This window comes from Cervus elaphus, chromosome 7 (genome assembly GCF_910594005.1).
Source record: "Cervus elaphus chromosome 7, mCerEla1.1, whole genome shotgun sequence".
Lineage (NCBI taxonomy): Eukaryota > Metazoa > Chordata > Mammalia > Artiodactyla > Cervidae > Cervus > Cervus elaphus.
The window spans coordinates 8,250,096-8,273,936 of record NC_057821.1 but is presented as its reverse complement, the minus strand read 5'-3'; the positions used below and the strand labels follow the sequence as shown (position 1 = coordinate 8,273,936).

Here is a 23,841-nt window from a genome sequence, read left to right as displayed (position 1 = left end):
GCTTGTTGAATGCAGCTTTATTGATGGTGAGGAGATTATAAACAGGATATACCTTTTAGTTTGTTGTTCCTTATACAGTACAAGAATGTTTTAAGCAAACAAAGAAATTTTTGGCCAAAATCTGCTGAATAAACACAAAGATTTTTAAGGAGTATTCAAGACAAGTATTTTATTTCTGGTTCCCTGAGAGGGGCATTTAAATGATCTTTACCCTCTCAATGTGCTGAAGGGTAAATTGTTAATGTTTTAGAATCTTTAGTTCTCATAATTACCATGGAGGAGTGTTTAGGAAACTAGTCTGCAATGTTTAAAATATGAAAACACGTATTGAAAAATAATTCCTTTGAATTATTTTTGTGCTGGAGAATATACCCATCAGTGGCTGGGCTGGGAATTCTAGTTTATTCAGAGAAGATTCATTCAGAGTAGATGGCATAAACTCATTTCTTTGTAACTCTGGAAAAAAAATAATTAAATGAAGTGATATTAGTTTCTTTTATCTAATAACTTGGATGAATTTGGAAGATATTTGGCCAGGGTAACCAGCAAAAGATGGACCTCTTAACACTTACATATTTCCAGGCAAACCTCTAACTACACGGACGTTTGTAAAATACACTTACTATAATGCTGCTCTGCCTTAAATCATAGAGCCAGTCAGTACATCCTCACATCCTTCTTACCTCAATTATACCTCCTCACTCATAACACTCCACTACCATCTAATCCTGGTTTAGAATTATATTCATATGCACCATCACTGACCTCCTATTCATAACCATTCTTACAACATAGGAAGCAAAAATAAAATCCATCCAACGCTGCTGAAAGCAACTAGCACATCAGGGATAACAATCTGGCACCAAAAGTCTAACTAAAAATGGACAGACTACAGTCTGGTATCCTGGAAACCTTCACATCAGATCTCTGGCCCATTCCAAAAAAGAGAGCTTGAATTTTATTATTTCAGCTGCTGGGTGGCCTGCTATTTCTCTGATACATTGAACTAATGCTTTTATTTTATCAGAGAACAAGTTACAAAAATAACAAGTCCTTGGCTTTCAGAAAAATAAAAAGAGGAACAGGGTTGGATCCTAAGGCCTGGAAGTGTGATTGATTATAAGTTTAAAACATAATGAAAATGAAGTAATTTTCCAGTTGGAAAACATGGAGATGTCGTCAAGTTTTCTAGGAACACCTGCTTCAGTAGTTGGGTTAAAGAGTGTGTTTCCCTTACATGTGGATGGTGACAGGCATCATTTTGATGCTATATACTTCCATGTCTTTCAATTGTCCATGCAGGATGTTCCAAGATGTAAAACTTTCACCAACCCTTTTGTTCCATGCTCCCTACTAATTTGTTATGTCAGAAATTCTGGAATTCCAAATTTCTATCAGTTTTTTGCTTATTGACCTAACTGTTGAGGCAGACGAAACAACAGCAGTATACCCAGGAATCTGGTTAGCGAGGATATTTGTATGCTCTGAGTCTTCAGGCAACCAAAGTAGAAAATACATTAAATGGCCATCTCAAATGATCTGTCCATTCTAACACACACTCTCTTCCAGAAAGTCACTACCGAATTTTTGCATATTTTATCAAGCTCTGATGGATGAAAAATCTTCTACTTTCAGCATCTTTTCTCATTCTTCCATGATAAAATATTATAATTGATTGTATTTCATTCAAATCTTAGGTTCCCCACTTCAGATGTTTCTAAGATCTCGGTGGGAGACACATCTCTTGGTGAGCCTCAAGAAATTATGTCTACTTATTGCCCACTTATGGCCTGTAACCCACAATACGTCACTTTTCTCTCTCAAAATTAACAATGTGCTATAGGTTTCTCAATTGTATAAGAATATATCATAGCAAACTAAACAATATTACAGTCACCCTCATGTTGGCTTTGGAAGTTGTGGCCAAAATAATTTATTACAAATTAAAAGTTAATTTTACCAGTAGTGCTGCAAGGACAAAAGTCTATCTATACATTGCACAATTGTGACTTAAGAGCTCAGTGATATAACCGGCTCCATACACTGGCTTCTCACACAGCTTTATTTTTCAGCCTGGGACAGTATAGAACCAAGGAGCAGGTCTGTTCTGTATTGCCCTGCATGGGGAGAGGAAACAGCCCAATGTTTTTATATTAATAATGTCTTATTCTCAACCTACGGTGTTTTAGCCTTTACCCAAGTGTTACCATTAAACACGCAGAGACTGAACTTTCTATCAGGGGCAATGATATAAAATTGTTCCACAAAATGTACTTTATGAACCACTTTTCACAGTTCGAATAAAATATTTCAAATATAAATATTGTAACTCTAGCCATAACCTATCTACACAAGGTGGGAGAGGAGGGGGTTCATGGAAACCCAGTTATATTGTCATAGATACTCATGTTTCACCATTTAAATACTTTGTCTTATTTTTTCAAAATCCATTTGCACGTAACCCATAATTGATAGGCCCTTCCTCTCCAAAACAAATGAACTATCAAAGAATAAAAGGATAAATTATAAGAAAGGAAAATATATATCATTTACTACCATCATTCCTTTGCTCCCAAACTTGGCAAACATAATAAAATTAAAAAGGGATATGGAGTGGATATAGTTTCATTTGTAAAGCTAATTTGCAACAGATGAAATTTTAAAAATATGTAATCAAATGGGCATATATTATTTTAACATTTCAATGGGAAATGAATGTGTTAGATTTTTAATTAAGAAATCAGGATTGATATGAAATGGTAAACAATAGGATTTACCAACAGGAAAATCCATTCATCCCACTTCTGCCAAATCCAGAAATTCTAAACATTTCCTTCATTTTCACTCATCTAAGAGTAGAAGAAATCAAATTATTGTTACTGGCTCCATAACCTTTGGGCTCTGTATACTTTAAGTTAATGATCCTTAAGGACAGACTTTTATTTGATGTTCTTCTGGGGGTCCTACATGAAGGTCAAGGTTGCCTTTAACCATCTTGGGGTAGTTTTTAGATTAGCAATTATATCAGTAATATCAATATTTGCAATCCCTTTAACAGGGAAGCAAAGTAAAGTGCAAATACTTCCAGGAGAAACAGAAAAATGATTTAAATTTACACTAGAAATGAAATGACTGATGTCAGTTTCTTCTCTGAGAGTAGGATTTTATAGTAGGAAATACTCTGGAGGGCCTGAGGCATGGAGGAGGGAATCAACCTTAAGCCAAAGGCGTCAACCTGGCAGCCCCGGGTGGAGTCCCTGTTACCTTCCAGTCGGATTCTCATCTTAAGCTTTATTATTTTCCTCCTGAGATGCCTTTCGAAATCTTTTACTCAGGCACGCATAGGAAAAGAAATTGCATTGAAACATAGAATTAAATCTTGAGTCCTTATGAATCCAGATGGATTTCCATTTTAAAATAAAGTCTATAAAGAATATTTTTAATTTCCTAAAGAAAAAATAAGAGGACAATCAACTTCTGTAGGAGAGATCTCTTACTCACTTAAGCTTCATGTGTTACTAAAAGGCGGAAGCACCATCTCCAGGGTGGGTGTAACCGCTCTAGTTTAAAAAGGATGCGGCGATGAAGTGCCCCCACCGCGAGTCCTGCCTGCCACCCAGTGGCCGCTGAAATCAACGGTTTCTTGACTCTCTTGGCTCTGGCTCTGTCTTTAGATTAAAAAAATAAATAAATAAAATCGACAGAGAGATGGATGATGCCCCACCAGCAACTGCAAACCCCCAAGACGGGTGCCTCGATGGATCTGAAAAGACCGCCCCGTAGTAAATGTTAGATATTTTCCTTCCCTCTCCCCCAGCTCACGCGTCGCCGCGCCGGCCGCCCGCTCTCCCCGCGGCGCCCGGGGCTCAGATGCTGACCGGCGCCGAGGACACGGAGCTGGCGCGCGACTCGCGGGTCACGGGGTTGGGCATGGCCAGGGCGCAGCACGACACGCCCACGGTGGCCTCGGGCAGCTCGTCGTCCTCCGTCCACTCGTTGAGCTCGGGGTTGAAGCACTGGATGCACTTCTTGTACTTCCTCTCGCCCTCATTCCAGCCGCCCAGCAGGTAGGCGCGGCCGTGCAGCACCGAGGCGCCCGCCGTGCTCACGCCCACCGGCAGCGGCGCCGCGTAGCTCCACTGGCCCGAGGCCGGGCAGAAGCTCTCCACGGTCAGCACGTCCACGCGCTCGCCGCGCGGCCCCAGCTGGCTGCCGCCCATCACGAACACGCGCTCGCCCAGCGCCACCGCGCAGTGCCAGCCGCGCGGCGTGCCCAGCGCCGGCCGCTCCTGCCACGCGTCGCGCGCCGGGTCGTAGGCGCACACGGAGCGCGAGTAGGCGCCGCTGATGTAGCCGCCGGTCACCAGCACGCGGCCCTCGGCCACCGCGCTGGCGTGGCAGCAGCGCGCCACCTCCAGGGGCGCCTTGGGCAGCCACTGGTTGGCCGAGGGCACGTAGCACTCGAGCGAGGCCAGGCTGCCCTCGGCGTTGCGGCCGCCCACTGCGTACAGGAGCCCGTTGAACACGCTCAGGCTGAAGTGCGTGCGCCGCTGGGTCATGCTGGCCAGGTGGATCCACGTGTTGAAGCGGGGGTCGTACCTGGAAGTGGCAGAGCAAGCGTGACAGGCTGGCGGGAGGTACCCGGGGCTGGGGGAGTAGGTGAGGGGGAGACCACCAGCCCGTCTGCGAGGGGCCCGGGGACCCAGAGCAGCCCCTTGCCGGGATGGAGGCTGCTGAGCCTCTCTGATCCAGTATCAGAGTGGGGCCCTTGGGAAAGGCAGGGCCGGAGGGTGACTCCCGCTCCTCCCGCGTGTAAAACCGGCCGCAACCGCCCCGCTGAGATGACCTCCGTCCCCCTTTCCTCTGTATTTAAATATCCATCCTCCGTCCGGCAGGACTTAGGGGATGCCGGCGTGGAGGAGGGTGGGGCCGGAATGTGTGAAATCAGAGAAGGGAAAAGGAGACGTGGCCGCTTGAAGGCCAATTCCACGTATCCTCAGACGCCAGCCCCCTCGCAGCTCATCCTCACAGCTTTATCAAGATAGGGGTTGACTAACTGGGTTTGTTTCTCTTTTTCTCACAAATCCCTTCTTGTTCACACACCTCTCCTGGCCGCTGGCACCGAAAAGCTAGTCACTAAGTCTCCTATCGTCTGTTTAGAAGGAGAACAGTAGAACTCATGTCTCAGCGCATCAACAAAGCTAAACTTTGGATGCTTCTCTAATTTCTAGCGCTTATTATTAATAATACATCAGATTTTTTTACCGTAGGTATACACTTTTTTCAGTGTTCAACGTTACAATTATTATACCATCAGCATTGAAGTCAATACCGCAAAAGGTCGAGTTATCAGCTGGAGGAAAAGAAGCAACCATAGGAGACTAATACTTTCCTATTTCTGTAGTTCCAAGTATTGTAAACACAGAACTGACTCTGTTTGTTGTTCATTCATGTTTGTCTCATTTCACCTTCAAGTCAAGACTTAACCATGGCTATCAAGGCTAAAAATCATTAATTGTTTAATTTAAATGACACGTGCATGTAATAAAATAGTAAAGAATATTTTTTTGATTTACTAGATGAAGTTTCAACTCTTGTTCATTAGTTATGTTTGGCTTTGAACCACTACCACAGTAGAAGCACTGCTTTCTGAGTATTTCATGTGTATGTAGGTTTCATTTTTTATTATAAATATACAAAAATAACATGCATGTAAATTTCACTTTCTGCAGGATTCATTATGCTTTTGCTCTCTACATGCATCAAAGATATTGATGGTATTTAGTCTTTAAAGAAAGGTTTAAAATTAATTAAAATTAATTAGCTGTCACATTTTTAATAATCTCAACCTAGTTGCCAGTTATGAATCTGACAGTCATCAGTAACAAGCCAGTTATGAGTCTGACAGTCATCAGTAACAATCCACTTAAAAGAAATTTTGCATCCTTTTAATCTTTCTTACTTTGCACCCAGTTTTTTTCAAAAAGGCAGGGTATCATGAGGAGCACCCTGATCAGAAATGAGAACATGTGAATTCCACTTACTAGCAGTATCACTTCCCTGAGTGTCAGATTTCTCACATGTAAAATCAGAATCATCACACTCTTCCTGGCTTGCTTCACTGGCATATTCAGAAATTTCTAGTGCAGAATATATGTGAGTGCATTCTATAAAATGTGAAATTTTATATATGTGTATTGTGGCATTATTATTATTATTGATTTACTGAGCCAGTGACCTAAGCTAATAGACATGATTAGCTTCCTTCTATGTCAGGGCAGTTCTCTCATGATATTGAACCATTTCTATTTCTAATAAAAGAGTCAGTACCTGCAGAAATTGCTGACTGCATGCTTGGCTTGATTTCTTGCATCGTTCTGGTCTTCCCCACCAGCCACGTAAAGAAATCCATCCATCACAGCCACACACTGATTAAAACTCTTGGCTGGCATCTCTGTAAGCTTGCTCCATCCGATTTCAGGGTCTCTATACAAGACGTCTCTACTAAGGGACTTCTCTGTAAGGCCTGGGCGGCCCCCCACAGTGACAAGCACACGGCACCCCCCTCGGATTCTCGTGCGTCTAGACTGTAATGTGTTCTGATGATAGGGAAGGAGGTGGTAGTTCATAGCATCTACAAGAAGCTTGTGACAGTCAGCATCTTGCATCATTCTCGGTACTGACTGAACATAATTGACCAGGTCTTGTGCAGAGATGGTACCAAAGCGAATATTGCTCAAGAGATCGGCAGCGTATTTCACTCTCTTTTGGTCAAATTCTAACCATTTCATTGCAATCTGGAATGCTACTATTTCAGAAGGCAACTGTAAATCATCATCTATAAGAAGTTCATTAATTTGCTCAAAGGTAAGTTTCATAAAATGATCTGTTTCTGCAAATTCAAGGAAGTTATCCCGGATAAATTTCTGGGCGGCTGCCTTTGCGTTTCTCAGGGAGTATGTTTCGGCAATGTTAGCAATGTACATGCAATTCTCAACGTTCATCTCTTGTATCAGAAAATCACTGCACATCTTGACAAGGGTGTGGATCTGAAGATAAACAGCAGCAGAAATGATGCTTCCTATGGTATACAGGGAGAGGGTGAGCTTTCCGGTGTAGGCATATGCAATGACCGTGGCCAGGCCCAGCGGCGCGATGTCATTGAGATCCACCCTTTGGGTTGAGGGGTCTTTTTTCAGGATGTTGTAAAAGTACTCACTGCATGAAGCCATCACTGACTTGTGAACATCAAAGGATTTGGTTTTGGTGCCAATGACTAAGTCACAAAGGAAGCCCTCCTGCCTCATTTTACTCAAACCTTCCAAGAGGTTGGGGCCATAAGAAGCATCTGTCAGTTCAGAAGAAATGCAGCTAAGGCCATTGCCTCCTTCCAGGAGCCCATTCAGAGCGTTGAGCTTGTTGAGGGGACTGTCTTCCACAATGATGGTCATCTCATTGACATCAGCTTTGTTCTTTCTGACGGTCTTCTTTTTGGGGGCCATGTTGGCAAACACACTGGCACAGGCAAGAACTTGCTGGAAAAAAATGAAAAGACACAGTTTTAATTGTGCTTTGAACTTTGAAATACTACCCTGAGAAACTTTTCTCTCTCTTTGTAAGATAGTAGTTTTTAAATGGCACAATGTAGATTAAGTCTCAAAAAAAGATTTAAAGACATTGAGCTAGATCCACATCTTATTGACAGTTGACTTAAGCAGCAATCATTGCAGACAATGCTAGAAAGATTTGTTATCAAATGAAACCTCTCAGTAGCTATATGGACAAATTTTATACAGAAGAAATGACCAAATATTCTCTGATCTAGCTGTACAATAATTATGGAATAAGTTAAACATCATTTCAAGCACTCAGTTTGCACTCAGGAAGAAGTGAATTATAACTATGCTTAGTCGCTCAGTCATGTCTGACTCTTTGCAACCCCATGGACTGTAGCCCGCCAGGCTCCTCTGTCCATGGGGATTCTCCAGGCAAGAATACTGGAGTGGGTTGCCATGTCCTCCTCCAGGGGATCTTCCCAACCCAGAGGGCCACCAGGGAAGCCCAAATTAGAACTGTTCTGAAGTTTTTCTCAATGAAAGACTATAAACCTAAAACTCAGGAATTCATGTTAAATGTAGAATATATATTAGAATACATGTGGCTTATAATCAATGGATAAGGACTTGTAATGATGTTCAAGAGCTTCCTACTCTGCATAGTCACTAAAATAATTTCTAAATGATGCATATATACACACAAACTTACAAGAACTAGAACAAAATAGTTAAAAAAAAATCTTAGCATCAAAAAGATACTTAAGCATAACATAAAATCCAGAAGCATACAGGGAAAGACTGAACTCTGAATGTTAAAAAGTGAAAACTTACATCTATAAAACAACACCAATGTTTAAAAGACAAGCAACAGACTGTGAAAACAAATATTTGTAACATTTTTGACAGATAAAAGGTCAAAGTAAAGTTAACATGTATCTATTTTTATTTATTTTACTGTTTGGCCACACCTCACAGCTTGTAGGATCTTAGTTCTCTGATCAGAGATTGAACCTTGTCCCCAGCACTGAGTCCTAACCATTGGACCATCAAGGAATCCCCTAACATGATATTTAAAGACCTCCTACAATTAAGAAGTAAAAGGTTAACAAAGGAATCTTTGTAATAGAAAATGGTTGCTAAGGAACATCAATAAAAATGTTATATAAACAACAACAAAAAAGGAAGTAAAAGGTAACTCAACTAGAAAATGGATGAAGACTATGACCAGGTAACTAGGTTGTTCATAGAAAATAAAACACAGAGTTAATATTTTTTTTAAAAAGCTAAACTAACAATAATCAGGGAACTGTCAACTGAAATCCAGAGAGCTTTTTATTTTTTGTGGTCAAATTTTGCTTATCAAATGGTTAAAATATCTTAAAATACACATAATATCAGATGTTGGTGTGGTACGCTCCATACATTGTTGATGGGAAGATAAATTGATACAGACTTTTGAATAATAATTTAGCAGCCTATCAAAAACAAAAAAAAATTTATGCTTTGACACTAAAGTTCTAAGTCTACAATGTGCCTCTTAGAAATATATTTATACAGATGCTGACATGAAGGACAGTAACCATTTCATATAATCAATATCATAAATATTTGAACCAGCTTCTAAATCTATAGGGAGTGTAGGTTTAGCTGTATATTTAGAACTGTGAACAGCTCTAATATTAAATGTAGACTTGAAATATATTAGAAAAGTGAAAGTGAAGTTGCTCAGTCATGTCTGACTTTTGGCGACCCCATGGTGTGTAGCCTCCTAGGCTCCTCCGTCTGTGGGGTTCTCCAGGCAGGAATACTGCAGTGGGTTGCCATTTCCTTCTCCAGGGGATCTTCCTGACCCAGGGATCAAACCCAGGTCTTCTGCATTGCATGTAGACGCTTCACCCTCTGAGCCACCAGGGGAGCCCAAAATATATTAAGTTTACCAAATAAATACATAGATCTTAAAGTTCAGTTCAGTTCAGTCTCTCAGTCGTTCTGACTCTTTGTGACCCCATGAACCACAGCACCCAAGGCCTCCTTGTCCATCACCAACTCCCGGAGTTTACCCAAACTCATGTCCATTGAGTCGGTGATGCCATCCAACCATCTCATCCTCTGTCCTCCCCTTCTCCTCCTGCCCTTAATCTTTCCCAACATCAGGGTCTTTTCAAATGAGTCAGCTCTTCACATCAGGTGGCCAAAATATTGGAGTTTCAGCTTCAACATCAGTCCTTCCAATGAACACCCAGGACTGATTTCCTTTAGGATGGACTGGTTGGATCTCCTTGCAGTCCAAGGGACTCTCAAGAGTCTTCTCCAACACTACAGTTCAAAAGCATCAATTCTTCTGCTCTCAGCTTTCTTTATAGTCCAACTCTCACATCCATACATGACCACTGGAAAAACCATAGCCTTGACTGGACAGACCTTTGTCAGCAAATTAATGTCTTTGTTTTTTAATAAGCTGTCTAGGTTGGTCATAACTTTCCTTCCAAGGAGTAAGCGTCTTTTAATTTCATGGCTGCAATCACCATCTGCAGTGATTTTGGAGCCCCCAAAAATAAAGTCTCTCACTGTTTCCACTGTTTCCCCCTCTATTTGCCATGAAGTGATGGGACCGGAGGCCATGGTCTTAGTTTTCTGAATGTTGAGCTTTAAGCCAACTTTTTCACTCTTTTATTTTCATCAAGAAGCTCTTTAGTTTTTCTTCACTTTCTGCCATAAGGGTGGTGCCATCTGCATATCTGAGGTTATTGATATTTCTCCTGGCAATCTTGATTCCAACTTGTGCTACCAAAGGAAAATTTTATGCAAAGATGGGCTCAAAAAAGGACAGAAATGGTATGTATCTAAGAGAAATAGAAGATATTAAGAAGAGGTGGCAAGAATACACAGAAGAACTATACAAAAAAGATCTTCATGATCCAGATAATCATGATGGTGTGATCACTCACCTAGAGCCAGACATCCTAGAATGTGAAGTCAAGTGGGCCTTAGGAAACATCACTACAAACAAAGCTAGTGGAGGTGATGGAATTCCAGTTGAGCTATTTCAAATCCTGAAAGATGATGCTGTGAAAGTGCTGCACTCAATATGTCAGCAAATTTGGGAAACTCAGCAGTGGCCGCAGGACTGGAAAAGGTCAGTTTTCATTGCAATCCCAAAGGAAGGCAATGCCAAAGAATGCTCAAACTACCGCACAATTGCACTCATCTCACACACACGCTAGTAAAGTGATGCTTAAAAATTTCCAAGCCAGGCTTCAGCAATATGTGAACCGTGAACTTCCAGATGTTCAAGCTGGTTTTAGAAAAGGCAGAGGAACCAGAGATCAAATTGCCAACATCCGGTGGATCATCAAAAAAGCAAGAGAGTTTCAGAAAAACATCTATTTCTGCTTTATTGACTATGCCAAAGACTTTGACTGTGTGGATCACAATAAACTGGAAAATTCTGAAAGAGATGGGAATACCAGACCACCTGACCTGCCTCTTGAGAAACCTATATGCAGGTCAGGAAGCAACAGTTAGAACTGGACATGGAACAACAGACTGGTTCCAAACAGGAAAAGGAGTCCATCAAGGCTGTATATTGTCACCCTGCTTATTTAACTTCTATTCAGAGTACATCATGAGAAACTCTGGGCTGGAGGAGCTCTTAAAGTATCACAGATTAAATTATTTTGGCCCTTCTCAAAATATTGGGCATGGTCATCAGAACATGCTAACCCTGGCTTTTTAGATGGATTTTATCTACAGCCATGGTGGCATTCACTTTCTTGTGAAATTAATGGCATTTAAAATTTTTTATTTTTTATTGAAGTATAATTGATTTACAATGTCATATTAGCTTCAGGTATACGGCACAGAAGTTCAGAATGTATATATTCTTTTTCCAGTTCTTTCCCCTTGAAGGTTATTACAAAAATGCTGCGTATAGTGCCCTGTGCTATGCAGTGGGTCCTCGTCGGTTATCTGTTTTGCATACAGCAGTGTGTGTGTGTTACTCCAAACTCCTGATTTATTCCTTCCCTGCCCCACCCTGTTTCTCCTTTTGGTAAGGGTAGTTTGCTTTCTGTCTGTGGGTCTATTTCTGTTTTATAAATTAGTGCATTTGCATTTTTTTTCGGTTTCACATATAAGCAATATCATGATATTAGTCTTTCCTACTTTATGATACTCTGTAGGCCCATCCATTTTCTTTTTCATTTTTAAAATAACAAAGTCATGTGGTTGGACCTAGAGAGTATTATACAGAGTGAAGTCAGAAAGAGAAAAATATTGTATATTAATGCGTTTATGTGGAATCTAGAAAAATGGTCTAGATGATCTTATTTGCAAAGCAGAGATAGAGACACATGGACACCAAGGGGAAAAGGGGTGGTGGGGAGGGATTGGGAGATTGGGACTGACTCATATATGCCACTGATACTACGTATAAGATAGATAAAGATAACTAATGAGAACATGCTATACCGCCCAGGGAACTCTATTAAAGCGCTGTGCAGACTGAATGGGAAGGAAGCCTAAAAGGGTTGGATGTCTGTGTATGGCTGACTCACTTTGCTGTATAGTAGAAACACAAAATTGTGAAGCAACTATACTCCGATAAAATTAATTTAAAAAGAAAAAATCATGTTTCCCACCAAAAATAATAAAATCAGCATGTGTAGTTCAACAGTTGACAGTTTGTTGTATATCATTCCAGATTGTATGTGATTGTGCATACAGATATCTGTAGATCTTTCAGGGCTTCCGTGTGGCTCAGTGGTAAAGAATCCACATACCAATGCAGGAGATGCAGGAGATGTGGGCTTGACCCCTGAGTCGGGAAGATCCCCTGGAGGAGGAAAGGCAACCCACTCCAGTGTTCTTGCCCGGGAATTTCAGGGACAGAGGAGCCTGGCAGGCTACAGTCCATGGGGTTGCAAACAGTTGGATACGATGGAGCGACTAAGCAACAACAATTTCCTTGATATAAATACACTTGTGGTTGGTTTTACGTTGTCAACAACCAGTTTGCTAAATTCCTGAAAATATAAATTGGTTCTTATAAGCTCTAGCATACCACTGTGAGACAACTTATTTCAACTCTGTGCAACTGTGTGAACTATAGCCCGCCAGGCTCCTCTGTCCATGAGATTTTCCAGGCAAGAACACTGGGGTGCGTGGCCATGCCCTCATTAGGGGATCTCCCTGACCCAGGAATCAAACCCGAGTCTCCTACGTCTCCTGCATTGGCAGGCGGGCTCTTTATCACCAGTACCACCTGGGGAAGCCCAAAACAAGTTTGTGCTGTATTATTCAGCAATTTGCTTTCTTCACTTGGATGTACTCATGTACATCTTTCCGTATCAGCACACACATACATTTATCTCATTCTCCCTAATGGCTGCAGAGACTCCCACAACAAGGATATATAAAACTTGTTCAATTATTCTGTTATTGATGGGCATTTAGGTGTTTAGCTATTTTACCGTTTTTGAAGGGTGGTGTGTGTGTGTATTTTAAGTCTCACTGAGGGGTGACACTTAGCTTTGATTTCCCCTTGAATACTTTCAACTTAATTACTACTGGAATAGATGTTTTAAGAATTCTATAACCTTTCTATTGTGTTTGTTCTTGTTCTTTTCCATGTGGAAGGAGAGAAGCAAGTAGGGAAGAAACTGAATGTCTGTCTCTTTGCCGGGCCTTTTGTCTTCCTCATTAAGCTCTACTTGTCATGTTCACATTTATATCTGCTTGCAAGACTGGAGCATGTTTGTCCTTCCTCTTTCTTCCTTGTGAGCAAAGCCACATGCATCCTTACCTGTGAAGTGGATTTTCAACCCACCATCATTTAAGTCTTCAAATGCATTTGACTTATGTGGTGAGTGACCCTTTATTGGATTTTCCTGGGGAAAATTTAAAAAATTTTGTTTAGCAAGCAGTTATCAGTGTGTGGGCGGCACTGTGCTAGGAGTGAGGGAGCAATACAATATGCAATTCATGGTAAATAGACAAGCAAGGACAAGTACGAAATGACGGCAAGAGAGTAGGGAAGCGCAGCAGAGTACTAAAAAAATAACAAACAGCAGTTTCTACCACTAGGAGCACACATGTGTTTTTGGAAGAAGCCCTGTCTGTTTTTCCTGGAGGAATCCCTATGGGCAGTTTTTCACTCATGTAGAGGTAGGGCTTGTAACTACGCATCAGTCTTTGTTTTGGAGGACATCAGGGAAATCAAATAATACACTTCTAAATAATCCATGAGTCAAAGAAGAAATCACAAGGGAAATTGGATCTTATTTCAAACTGAATGATAATGAAAATATGATGTAAATACCAGTTTGCCTACTTATCTGAAGTGTGACTTTTCATAGATTACGAACCTCTCAGAACGGAGTACAGAATGAAGCAGGGCAAAGGCTAGTAGAGTTTTGCTAAGAGAACGCACTGGTCGTAGCCAACACCCTCTTCCAACAACACAACAGAAGATTCTACACATGGACATCACCAGATGGTCAACCCTGAAATCAGATTGATTATAGTCTTTGCAGCCAAAGATGGAGAAGCTCTATACAGTCAGCAAAAACAAGACCGGGAGCTGACTGCGGCTCAGATCATGAAGTCCTTATTGCAAAATTCAGACTTAAGTTGAAGAAAGTGGGGAAAACCACTAGACCATTCATGTATGACCTAAATCAAATCCCTTATGATTATACAGTGGAAGTGAGAAATAGATTCAAGGGACTAGATCTGATAGACAGTGCCTGATGAACTATGGACGGAGGTTCGTGACATTATACAGGAGACAGGGATCAAGCCCATCCCCAAGAAAAAGAAATGCAAAAAAGCAAAATGGCTGTCTGATGAGGCCTTACAAATAGCTGTGAAAAGAAGAGAAGCGAAAAGCAAAGGAGAAAAGGAAAGTTATACCCATTTGATTGCAGAGTTCCAAAGAATAGCAAGGAGAGATAAGAAAGCCTTCCTCAGCCACCAATGCAAAGAAATAGAGGAAAACAATAGAATGCGAAAGACTAGAAATCTCTTCAAGAAAATTAGAGATACCAAGGGAACATTTCATGCAAGGATGGGCTCAATAAAGGACAGAAATGGTGTGGACCTAACGGAAACAGAAGATACTAAAAAGAGGTGGCAAGAATACACAGAAGAACTATACAAAAAAGATCATAATGACCCAGATAATCATGATGGTGTGATCACTCATCTAGAGCCAGACATCCTGGAATGTGAAGTCAAGTGGGCCTTAGGGAGCATCACTACGAACAAAGCTAGTGGAGGTGATGGAATTCCAGTTGAGCTATTTCAAATCCTGAAAGATGATGCTGTGAAAGTGCTGCACTCAATATGGCAGCAACTTTGGGAAACTCAGCAGTGGCCGCAGGACTGGAAAAGGTCAGTTTTCATTCCAGTTCCAAAGGAAGGCAATGCTAAAGAATGCTCAAACTACCACACAATTGCACTCATCTCACACGCTAGTAAAGTGATGCTCAAAATTCTCCAAGCCAGGCTTCAGCAATATGTGAACCGTGAACTTCCAGATGTTCAAGCTGGTTTTAGAAAAGGCAGAGGAACCAGAGATCAAATTGCCAACATCCGGTGGATCATCGAAAAAGCAAGAGAGTTCCAGAAAAACATCTATTTCTGCTTTATTGACTATGCCAAAGGCTTTCACTGTGTGGATCACAATAAACTGTGGAAAATTCTGAAAGAGATGGGAATACCAGACCACCTGACCTGCCTCTTGAGAAACCTATATGCAGGTCAGGAAGCAACAGTAAGAACTGGACATGGAACAACAGACTGGTTCCAAATAGGAAAAGGAGTCCATCAAGGCTGTATATTGTCACCCTGCTTATTTAACTTCTATTCAGAGTACATCATGAGAAATGCTGGGCTGGATGAAGCACAAGCTGGAATCAAGATTGCCGGGAGAAATATCAATAACCTCAGATATGCAGATGACACCACCCTTATGGCAGAAAGTGAAGAAGAACGGAAGAGCCTCTTGACAAAAGTGAAAGAGGAGAGTGAAAAAATTGGCTTAAAGCTCAACATTCAGAAAACTAAGCTCATGGCCTCTGGTCCCATCACTTCAAGGGAAATAGATGGGGAAACAGTGGAAACAGTGGCTGACTTCATTTTTGGGGGCTCCAAAATCACTGCAGATGGTGACTGCAGCCATGAAATTAAAAGACACTTACTCCCTGGAAAGAAAGTTATGACCAACCTAGAGAGCATATTAAAAAGCAGAGACATTACTTTGTCAACAAAGGTCTTTCTAGTCAAGGCTATGGTTTTTCCAGTGGTCATGTATGGGTGTGAGAGTTGGACTATAAAGAAAGCTGAGAGCAGAAGAATTGATGCTTTTGAACTGTAGTGTTGGAGAAGACTCTTGAGAGTCCCTTGGACTGCAAGGAGATCCAACCAGTCTATCCTAAAGGAAACCAGTCCTGGGTGTTCATTGGAAAGACTGATGTTGAAGCTGAAACTCCAATACTTTGGCCACCTGATGTGAAGAGCTGACTCATTTGAAAAGACCCTGATGTTGGGAAAGATTGAAGGCAGTAGGAGAAGGGGACGACAGATAGATGGTTGGATGGCATCACCGACTAAATGGACATGAGTTTGAGTAAACTCCAGGAGTTGGTAATGGACAGGGAGGCCTGGGGTGCTGTGGTTCATGGGGTGGTCGCAAAGAGTCGGACACGACTGAGCGGCTGAACTGAACTGAACCTCTCAGAGTCTGCACGGACTTACTTCTAAAGGAAAGATAACAATAGTGCTTGCCTGTAGGGTGGTCCATGGAAGCTTAGTGAGGAAGCATCTGTCCAGCATTTAATAGGGTATCTCGCAAAAAGTCAATGTTCAAAAAATTTGAATTGTTGTTGTTAAAACCAACAGCCCCTGTTATTTGTGTTTAGAAGAATAAAGGAAGTAACCTGTTTAAACTTTGAGGTGAAGCCCATCAGAGAAAGCAGCCTCACTATGGAGAAGTAATCAGGGGATTAGGAGATTTCTGGAAAAGTAGACATTTCTAAGGGATCTTTGAAAATGCCAGGGATAGAACTGGAATTCATGCAATGACATAGGCTGAAGAACAGGTTATTTTTATGTTGCTATGAATAAGAAGGGTAACCCTGGAAGTTTAGGAAACCTGGGACACAGATTATGTAAACAAAAGAACTGAGTATATGGGTGACTTCCCTGGTGGTCCCCTGGTTAAGACTACCCACTTCTGTTGCAGGGGGCACTGCTTCCATCCCTGGTTGGGGAACTAAGATCTCATATGCTGCATGGTGCGGCCAAAAGAAAAATAAAAAAGCAAAACAAGAAACTCCAAAACAAACAAAAACACGGATTATATGGATCTATGACCCTGGACTTTGGAATTCAGATGAAAGGAACTGTTTTGTTGGGGTGAAGTTAGGATGGGAAAGTTTGCTGATAACAAGAATCTTGCTGGCTCTAGTACTGAAAGCTTTTTAAGAGGAGTAGGTATGGGGGTGGGTGGAGGGGAGGGGGAACAAGGGCTTTAAAGCAGAGGAAATGCCCCTGTGGAAGCAGAGAGGGATGTGCAGACCAAGATGGCTGGAGTGACGGAGACAGGTGGGAGGTAACACCAGACTGACCCAGAAAGGATGCTGGGCCCCTGGAAGGGTTTGAACTTGAGAAGCTGGTACACGACTGGGAAGGATAAAGAGACCTCCAGGAAGGAGAGAACACACTGAGGCTTCCTCTGCACTCCGTCACATTTCCGCCACGGCTTCCTGCTCTTGCTTCCTGTTGCCACCTTCTCTTTCCTCCATAGTCTGGCCTTCCCGCTTCCTGCTGCCCTTGGTGTTCACTTGGAGACCTCTCAACCCTCTGTCTGAACCCTCTTGCCCTTGTCCCATTTCCCCAGGACCCCAGGGTGAGACATCAGCTGGTCTGATAGATGATCCAGGCTAATCCATCAGTGGGCAGACCTAAGAGGTACTCTTTCTCCCAGAAATGTATGGTTTCTTGATGGTTTTTGTTTTTTTTAAATTAGTGTCCTCCTGTCACTCACATACAAATTTCTAACAGAGTTGCCACCATGGAACATTTATTTTTTTTAAGTATTATTATGGTATATTATTATTTAAATAATATTTTAACATATTAATTTATTTAATCTTAATGTTATTAATATTTTAAACACATATATATTTTTCAAATAAGAGAGGGCTTTTAGAGTCCTCAAAATCACTTTGTAAAGGCTTCTTTAGCTCTTAGATTCAGAGGACCTTTTAAGAGTTTTGAAATCAGAGCCTGAAGACCACTTCCTGGTAGCCTATTTCCCCAGATCCGCTCATACGTTCAGTCTTTCTTTAAGAGAGCTGCCTTGCATTTTGTTTCTAGGTCTGCACCTCGGAGATAAAGCTCTCCAGGCACCGGCCCAGGGGTGCTCGGTCAGGGCTGTGTTCCTTCGGTAACACTGCAGACGCCTCGGAGGAGCCTGGGACCCAGGCTCACTCCCTGGAAGCTGGGCCAGGTCTTGATGTTGTCCTCTCATCTGCGGAGACGGTCACCGCCTCCTACACCCTGGGCAATGCTTTTCCTCTGGTGTCTCCCAGGGGGACAGGGCCCTGGCCATGGTGCTTCTCAGTTTAGGGTGGCTGCAGGGGGCTCCGGGCCTGCTGCAGGTTCGACCAGCTTGCTCCTGATGGGGGAGCAAGACCCAGAGACTCTGTTCTCAGCAGGCTCCCTGGGAAGCCTTCGATGACCCTCTGGGCCCCTCACACCAAGGCCTTTCTGACCTGACACGCTAGGGACAAACACCATACACTCTCACCATGCCACATGACTAACACACCCAGGATTTTTCTACCATCACACTTAAATGAAAAGCAAAGGCAGCCTTAAAGGAAAGAAGCTATAAGCAGGCAGCCTGGGTCATGAATGGAGGAAAAGGGGAACACTTTAATTCACTTCCATTCACTCATCTGGTGGTGGTGCTGGGTTGCTCGGCTGATGGTGTGGGCTTATGGAGAGAGATTAGAAAAAGAAGGAATATTCACAGAAACGTACTACTCAGCCCCAAGGTCATATGTGAACATGTAGTCAAAACAATCTACACAGGAACCCTCACTGTATTTTTCAGTTATTATGTGTGGAAGTGTTAGTTGCTCAGTAGTGTCTACTCTTTGCGACCCCATGGACTGGAGCCTGCCAGACCCCTCTGTCCATGGGATTCTCCAGTCAAGAATACTGGACTGGGTAGCCATTTCCTTCTCCAGGAGATCTTTCCAATCCAGGGATCAAACCCACGTCTACTGCATTGGCAGGCAGATTCTTTACCATCTGAGCCACCAGGGAAGCTAATATATGTGTGTGTGTGTGTGTGTGAGTTTTTACAATTATACAAATGTTCATTATGCACCCCTGGGTCATACTGTAAATGATCACAAATGATGGCCACAGATGATACCAAAATGCGGCTGCATGGGAGAAGCAGAGGTTATGCCAAGGAGTTAGTTGCCTGTACACGTCCTTATATGATCCAGACTATAATCCAGGTGTTGAGTAATCAGTTTGGAAAGCCTTCCTTTCTTATTATATCAACTCGAAGTTGATGAGGGTTCTACTTGTTGTTTTCAAAGCATTTTTCTTTTTTTAATGAGCGAGCACTTTGTGGCCAGTGGCTCAGTCCCACACCCTGGGGAGGGCTCTGACTGGGGTCACAGTCAGTCTGCATGGGGTCTGCATGGTCAGCCTAGCTGAGCAGCCTGCGGCTGGGACACTTGCAAGACTGTTTCTCTTTTTTTTTTTCTGAAGCACAAAGGGCTGGATTCTCCCTCCCCGCTGTGGGGTTCTAATGAGTCGTCCCCTTGGGATGGAAGAACTTTTCCAGCACCCTGGGACCGTGAGTGGCCCTGCCATAGCAGGACACTCTGGACAGAGCAGGTCCAGCCCTGGCAGCTGAGGCTGTGTCATGGGAGGAGCAGCTAATCGGAGGCACTGCCAGGCCCCTTCTGTCCCTTCCCTTTTTGAGTAAGAGAGGTGCAGGGTGCAGACGGCTGCAGAAGGCTCCCAACCAGCCATGCTTCCATCCTGTGGAGGGAACCCGGAGAATTCTTCTCTGGTCTTGAACCCCACAGCCTGTTTCCCCCTCTGCTACATCTGCTGTCTCCCACAGCAACCTCCCGGGTGCCCTGGAAGAGCTGCCCATTAGAAAGTGGGCAAAAGGCAACATAAGGCCACACTCTCCTCCCACTGCCCATCACTTCTCTCAGCACTTCTGCCATTTCTATGACAGCAGGATCATGTATTCAACATGTGATCAATGAGTGGGCAGTTACATGAGCTGTCAAATTTGCTATGATCTTTTGTCTTTGAAAATTTTAAGTATGTGAATTATTAACTCCTAAATATAAATCATCAAGCATGAATCTAGACTCTGTATTCAATGGAAACCATTACCTTTATTTCTACCTAAAATGTTGATAATATTTATAGAACTAGCAAATGATGAGGACTACTGTGTTCTGTGCCTAGGTGAATACATGATTTTATTTTTATAAATTTAAGCATCATGAAAATTCTAAAACGGCAGGTGATATTATGTTCACTTTACAAATGAAGAAATTAATATTCTGAGAGAGTTTTAAAAATATATCCAAATTCACACACTGGGTACATAATGTGTAGTGGAGCAAAGATACAAACCCAGATTGAATCCTGACCCCCTATATTACCTTTACATCCAGAGCAGCTTGTAATCTTTCATAGGTTGAAAAGTTAGCTCCTTCCAACATGAGCAGATAGAGACTAAATGAGGTGGAATTCGAGTTTATAATTTCAAAGGGTAGATATGGAGAACATGAAATGGTTCTTTCTGGCTGCAAACACTGAAGCTGCCCTTCTCAATGTGAGACAGATTTGTTTAGAGACAGTCAGAGCCTGTGAGTTTCTTTATCTTATTAGGGGTAGCAAAGCTATGAAACTCTAGTAGTTTGGGTAAGCCAAAAGCAAAAGCAGGTTCAAGGAGATCTTGCATGAATTTGTTGACTAGAGAATCAAACACTTCCTTTTAAGTGTTAGGTTGAATACGAAGATATCAACTTTAGCTTGAAGACAAATATTGCCAATTTCTTATGGATCAACTTAGCTAGAGACCTGTCTATCTATAAAGTGTACAGACTCTATACCTAAAGCTACCTTCTGTTATCCAAACCTGAATATACGATGTAAGGACACTGTGCTAAGATTTTTGGTCTTGATTTTGTTGAAACTTTTAGTAAAATAGCTCTTTCTTGTTGCTAGTCTTTGGTGTGTGTATGTTAAGGTTGTGAGAAGTGAGGTTGGAAATCTGGTTTGTAAGACTAATGATCTGGTCATCACAGAACTGAGAATTGGGTTTTGGTGTTAATGTTGCCATCTGAATGATCTGTGGCAAAACACTCAATTTTTTAGGATTTCAGTTTAATCATCTGTCAAATGAGGAGGTATATACCCTTCAGTTCTAAAATTTTACAGAGAGTTAATAATAAACAGCTGGCTTTTGCTGTTAGAATTGTCAAAGTCTGATCTGTATCACTTCTTCTCCCTGATCCCCCTTCAATATGGCCTTTTAGACCTGTAGTATCAACTCATGATTAACCATGGATAAACCAACAGAGATGGGGGATTCTTCATCCTGGGATCATGCATTTGGGTCTGAGTTACCATCTTTAGCAGATAAAAATAGAAGATTTCTAGATAAATTTGAATTTCAGAAAAACCACTAATCATCTTTTAGAATTTAAGTATCTCCCAGGCCATATTTAGGACAAACTTATACTAAAAACTAAAAACTTATACTAAAAACTAAATTCAAGGTACCTGGCTGTCCTGAATTATATCCGGCAACGCTTTTCTGGGTTTTCAGGAGTCCAGGAATTGCATGAAAAATTCTGGACTATTACGAAAACATATTCTGCAGCTGTGTTTATGTGTATTTTTCTCTAAGTGAGCCCAAAGCTTTCATGGGTTTGGAAAAAAGTCCATAACCCCAAATATTGGGTTGACCAAAAAGTTCATTCGGGTTTTTCTATAACATCTTTTTGGCCAATCCAATAGATCCGGAACCACTGGACCGAAATGAGGCTGCCAAGAAATGCTAATGTAATTCTACCCACCCTCTTTTACTAGGGGCAAGTCCATGTGGCGGGATCACACTTGTCCCTCCTGGCCTGAAACAGATTTCAGATGGAAACTCCTAGAAGCATTGCAGACTGGAGCCGTCACTTCAGAAGTAAGAACGCGCTCTTCCTTCCACCCTCCACCCTGCCCCCTGGGAGGCCTCTGCCTGGTACAGCCTGGGCAGCCTTGTGTGCCCAAGTGTCCCCATCAGCCTCCTGCCAGGCCGAGCTGGGATCCCAGAGGGCCTTCTCGCCAAGGGGCGGCAGCTGCGCCCGCCCGGCCCCAGCACATTCCAGCCACCGCGTGTGTCCGCCCGGCAGCTCCGGGAATAGAAACAGCCGGCCTCTGCCTCTTGCCATTTTAAGCGAAGTCCAGCTTTAGGGGGGTTTTCCATTTTACTGTTCCACTTCCAAAATGATTTCTAGCATACAACACACGTCAGTATTGCCACAGGTGCACATTTGGAACAAAAACTTGTTTTAAAGTTAAATTAAAAGCTCTTCTTTTTTTTGCAGGAGACATTTTGTCAATAGGCTCTAAACTTTCCGGGAATTCAAAGAGCTGTCTGATTTGTTGGTACCGATTTCAACACAACGGATTATATTTTATCTAAACTTATCATATACTAAATGCTCCTGATGTTCCTGATAAAAATGAAGATGAACTTTATGAACAAAACCCCAGAGGTTTATTTTCCCCGCCTTCCTCTCTAACACAGAAAAAGAAAAACCTACATTAGGCATTAGAGGCTTAAAATGATTGTTAGAAATGATCAGTCACTTTGCTTTTATAAGTCATCCCTAGCATGCCTTTCTATGACTATACTTCCTCCTCATCTGTCATATTCCTTAGATTTTAATAAAATGTTTTCCGGCTCACAGCTTAAGGACTGGAGGACCTGACCGAGGGGAGACCCTTGTCGATAAAATCACTACCACCGCGAACACGCAGACACCCCACTTCTACTCTCCGCCATTCACCCCCCAGATTTGGAGACCGGGGCCCCAGCTCCTTACCCTCCTGTGTGAGGGGCGTCCCCGACTTGTGATGCTGAAGTTTCAGCTGCAAACTCCTTTTGAGAAGCAATCTGCGGAGGGAGGGCGGAGAAAGACCCGGTGGGGAGCCAGCAGCCACCTGCCGCTCCAACAGCCGCAGCGCTTAGAGTGACCCTTCCCCGCCCCGCCGCCGCTCTGCCCTCCGCTCCCTCTCGGGCTTCAATTTCAGGCCACCCCGGGGCAGGGGGCGGAGCCTCTGGTTGGTGGAGAGGGTTTGGGTTTCCCGATCTCCCCACTTACTGAAAAACAAAAAATAGTCAAGCCCCCATAACTGAGAGTGAGGAGAGAAAATTAATTAGGTGAATATTTAATTGTCCGAAGCAGATTAGAGTGTGTGTGGACTTGGTCAGTGAAAGGGAAGGTCGTGGAGAAAATGAGCTTCTGGAAAGGTAAATAGCCTGGTCAGCTCAGGTCCTTGGAGAAGACTGGGCTTATAAATAGACTGTTCTTTAGATGAGGCGCTTCTGGTAGCTCGCACATGGCACCGTCGTCATTGGAGTCATCTCACAGATCCACGGGGCGAGGTTCACGACCAGCCCCGAATCTCCGGTGGTCCCCAGGGAGGCCTGAGATGAACAGGCACCCCGGCACACACAGAACTTGGGGAAATACTTTGGCAATGCTTCCCGTAGGGGGAGAAACATAGAGGGTTATAACTGACCGCAAGCTTTAAATAGGCTCCGGGAGTGTGAAAAGGCTGCTAAAAAAGTTACCCTGATAGTAGGCTGCAATAATAGAAAAACAGATCATGGAAAATAAATGTTCTAATTATTCTTGATTAGTCAGAACGTGCGTTCAGCATTGCTTTGCTGCCGTGGCTCGCTGAGAAATTCTTCTGTATCTGGAAGGAGGGGGCTGGAAGGAGGCTGGGCGTGCTGGGACCATCTGCAGAAAAGAAGAATCAAGAGAGAGCTCGGGAGAACTGGGAATCCTGGGTGCAAGTGTCCTGGGGTCTGTTGGGCAGCAAGGGGCCTCAATTAAAAATTTTGTGGCTTTAAGATATCAAAAGTTAAACCCAGTGGGTAGAACTTCCAACAAAAGACCAAAGTACTCAACTCTGTTCCTGCTGTGATAAAAAATGAGCCTTA

General features: G+C 42.7%; 1 protein-coding gene across 1 annotated transcript; it reads right to left on the bottom strand.

Annotated features, from left to right (window-relative positions):
* On the bottom strand, positions 1–22,907 carry KLHL31 (kelch like family member 31). Its single transcript, XM_043907081.1, has 3 exons — positions 22,715–22,907; positions 6,331–7,535; positions 1–4,599 (listed from the first exon to the last, which is right to left on the bottom strand). The coding sequence occupies exons 2-3, from the start codon at positions 7,500–7,502 to the stop codon at positions 3,867–3,869; spliced, it is 1,905 nt and encodes a 634-aa protein (XP_043763016.1). The 5' UTR covers positions 7,503–7,535; positions 22,715–22,907; the 3' UTR covers positions 1–3,866.
* Positions 22,908–23,841: the final 934 nt, after the last annotated feature.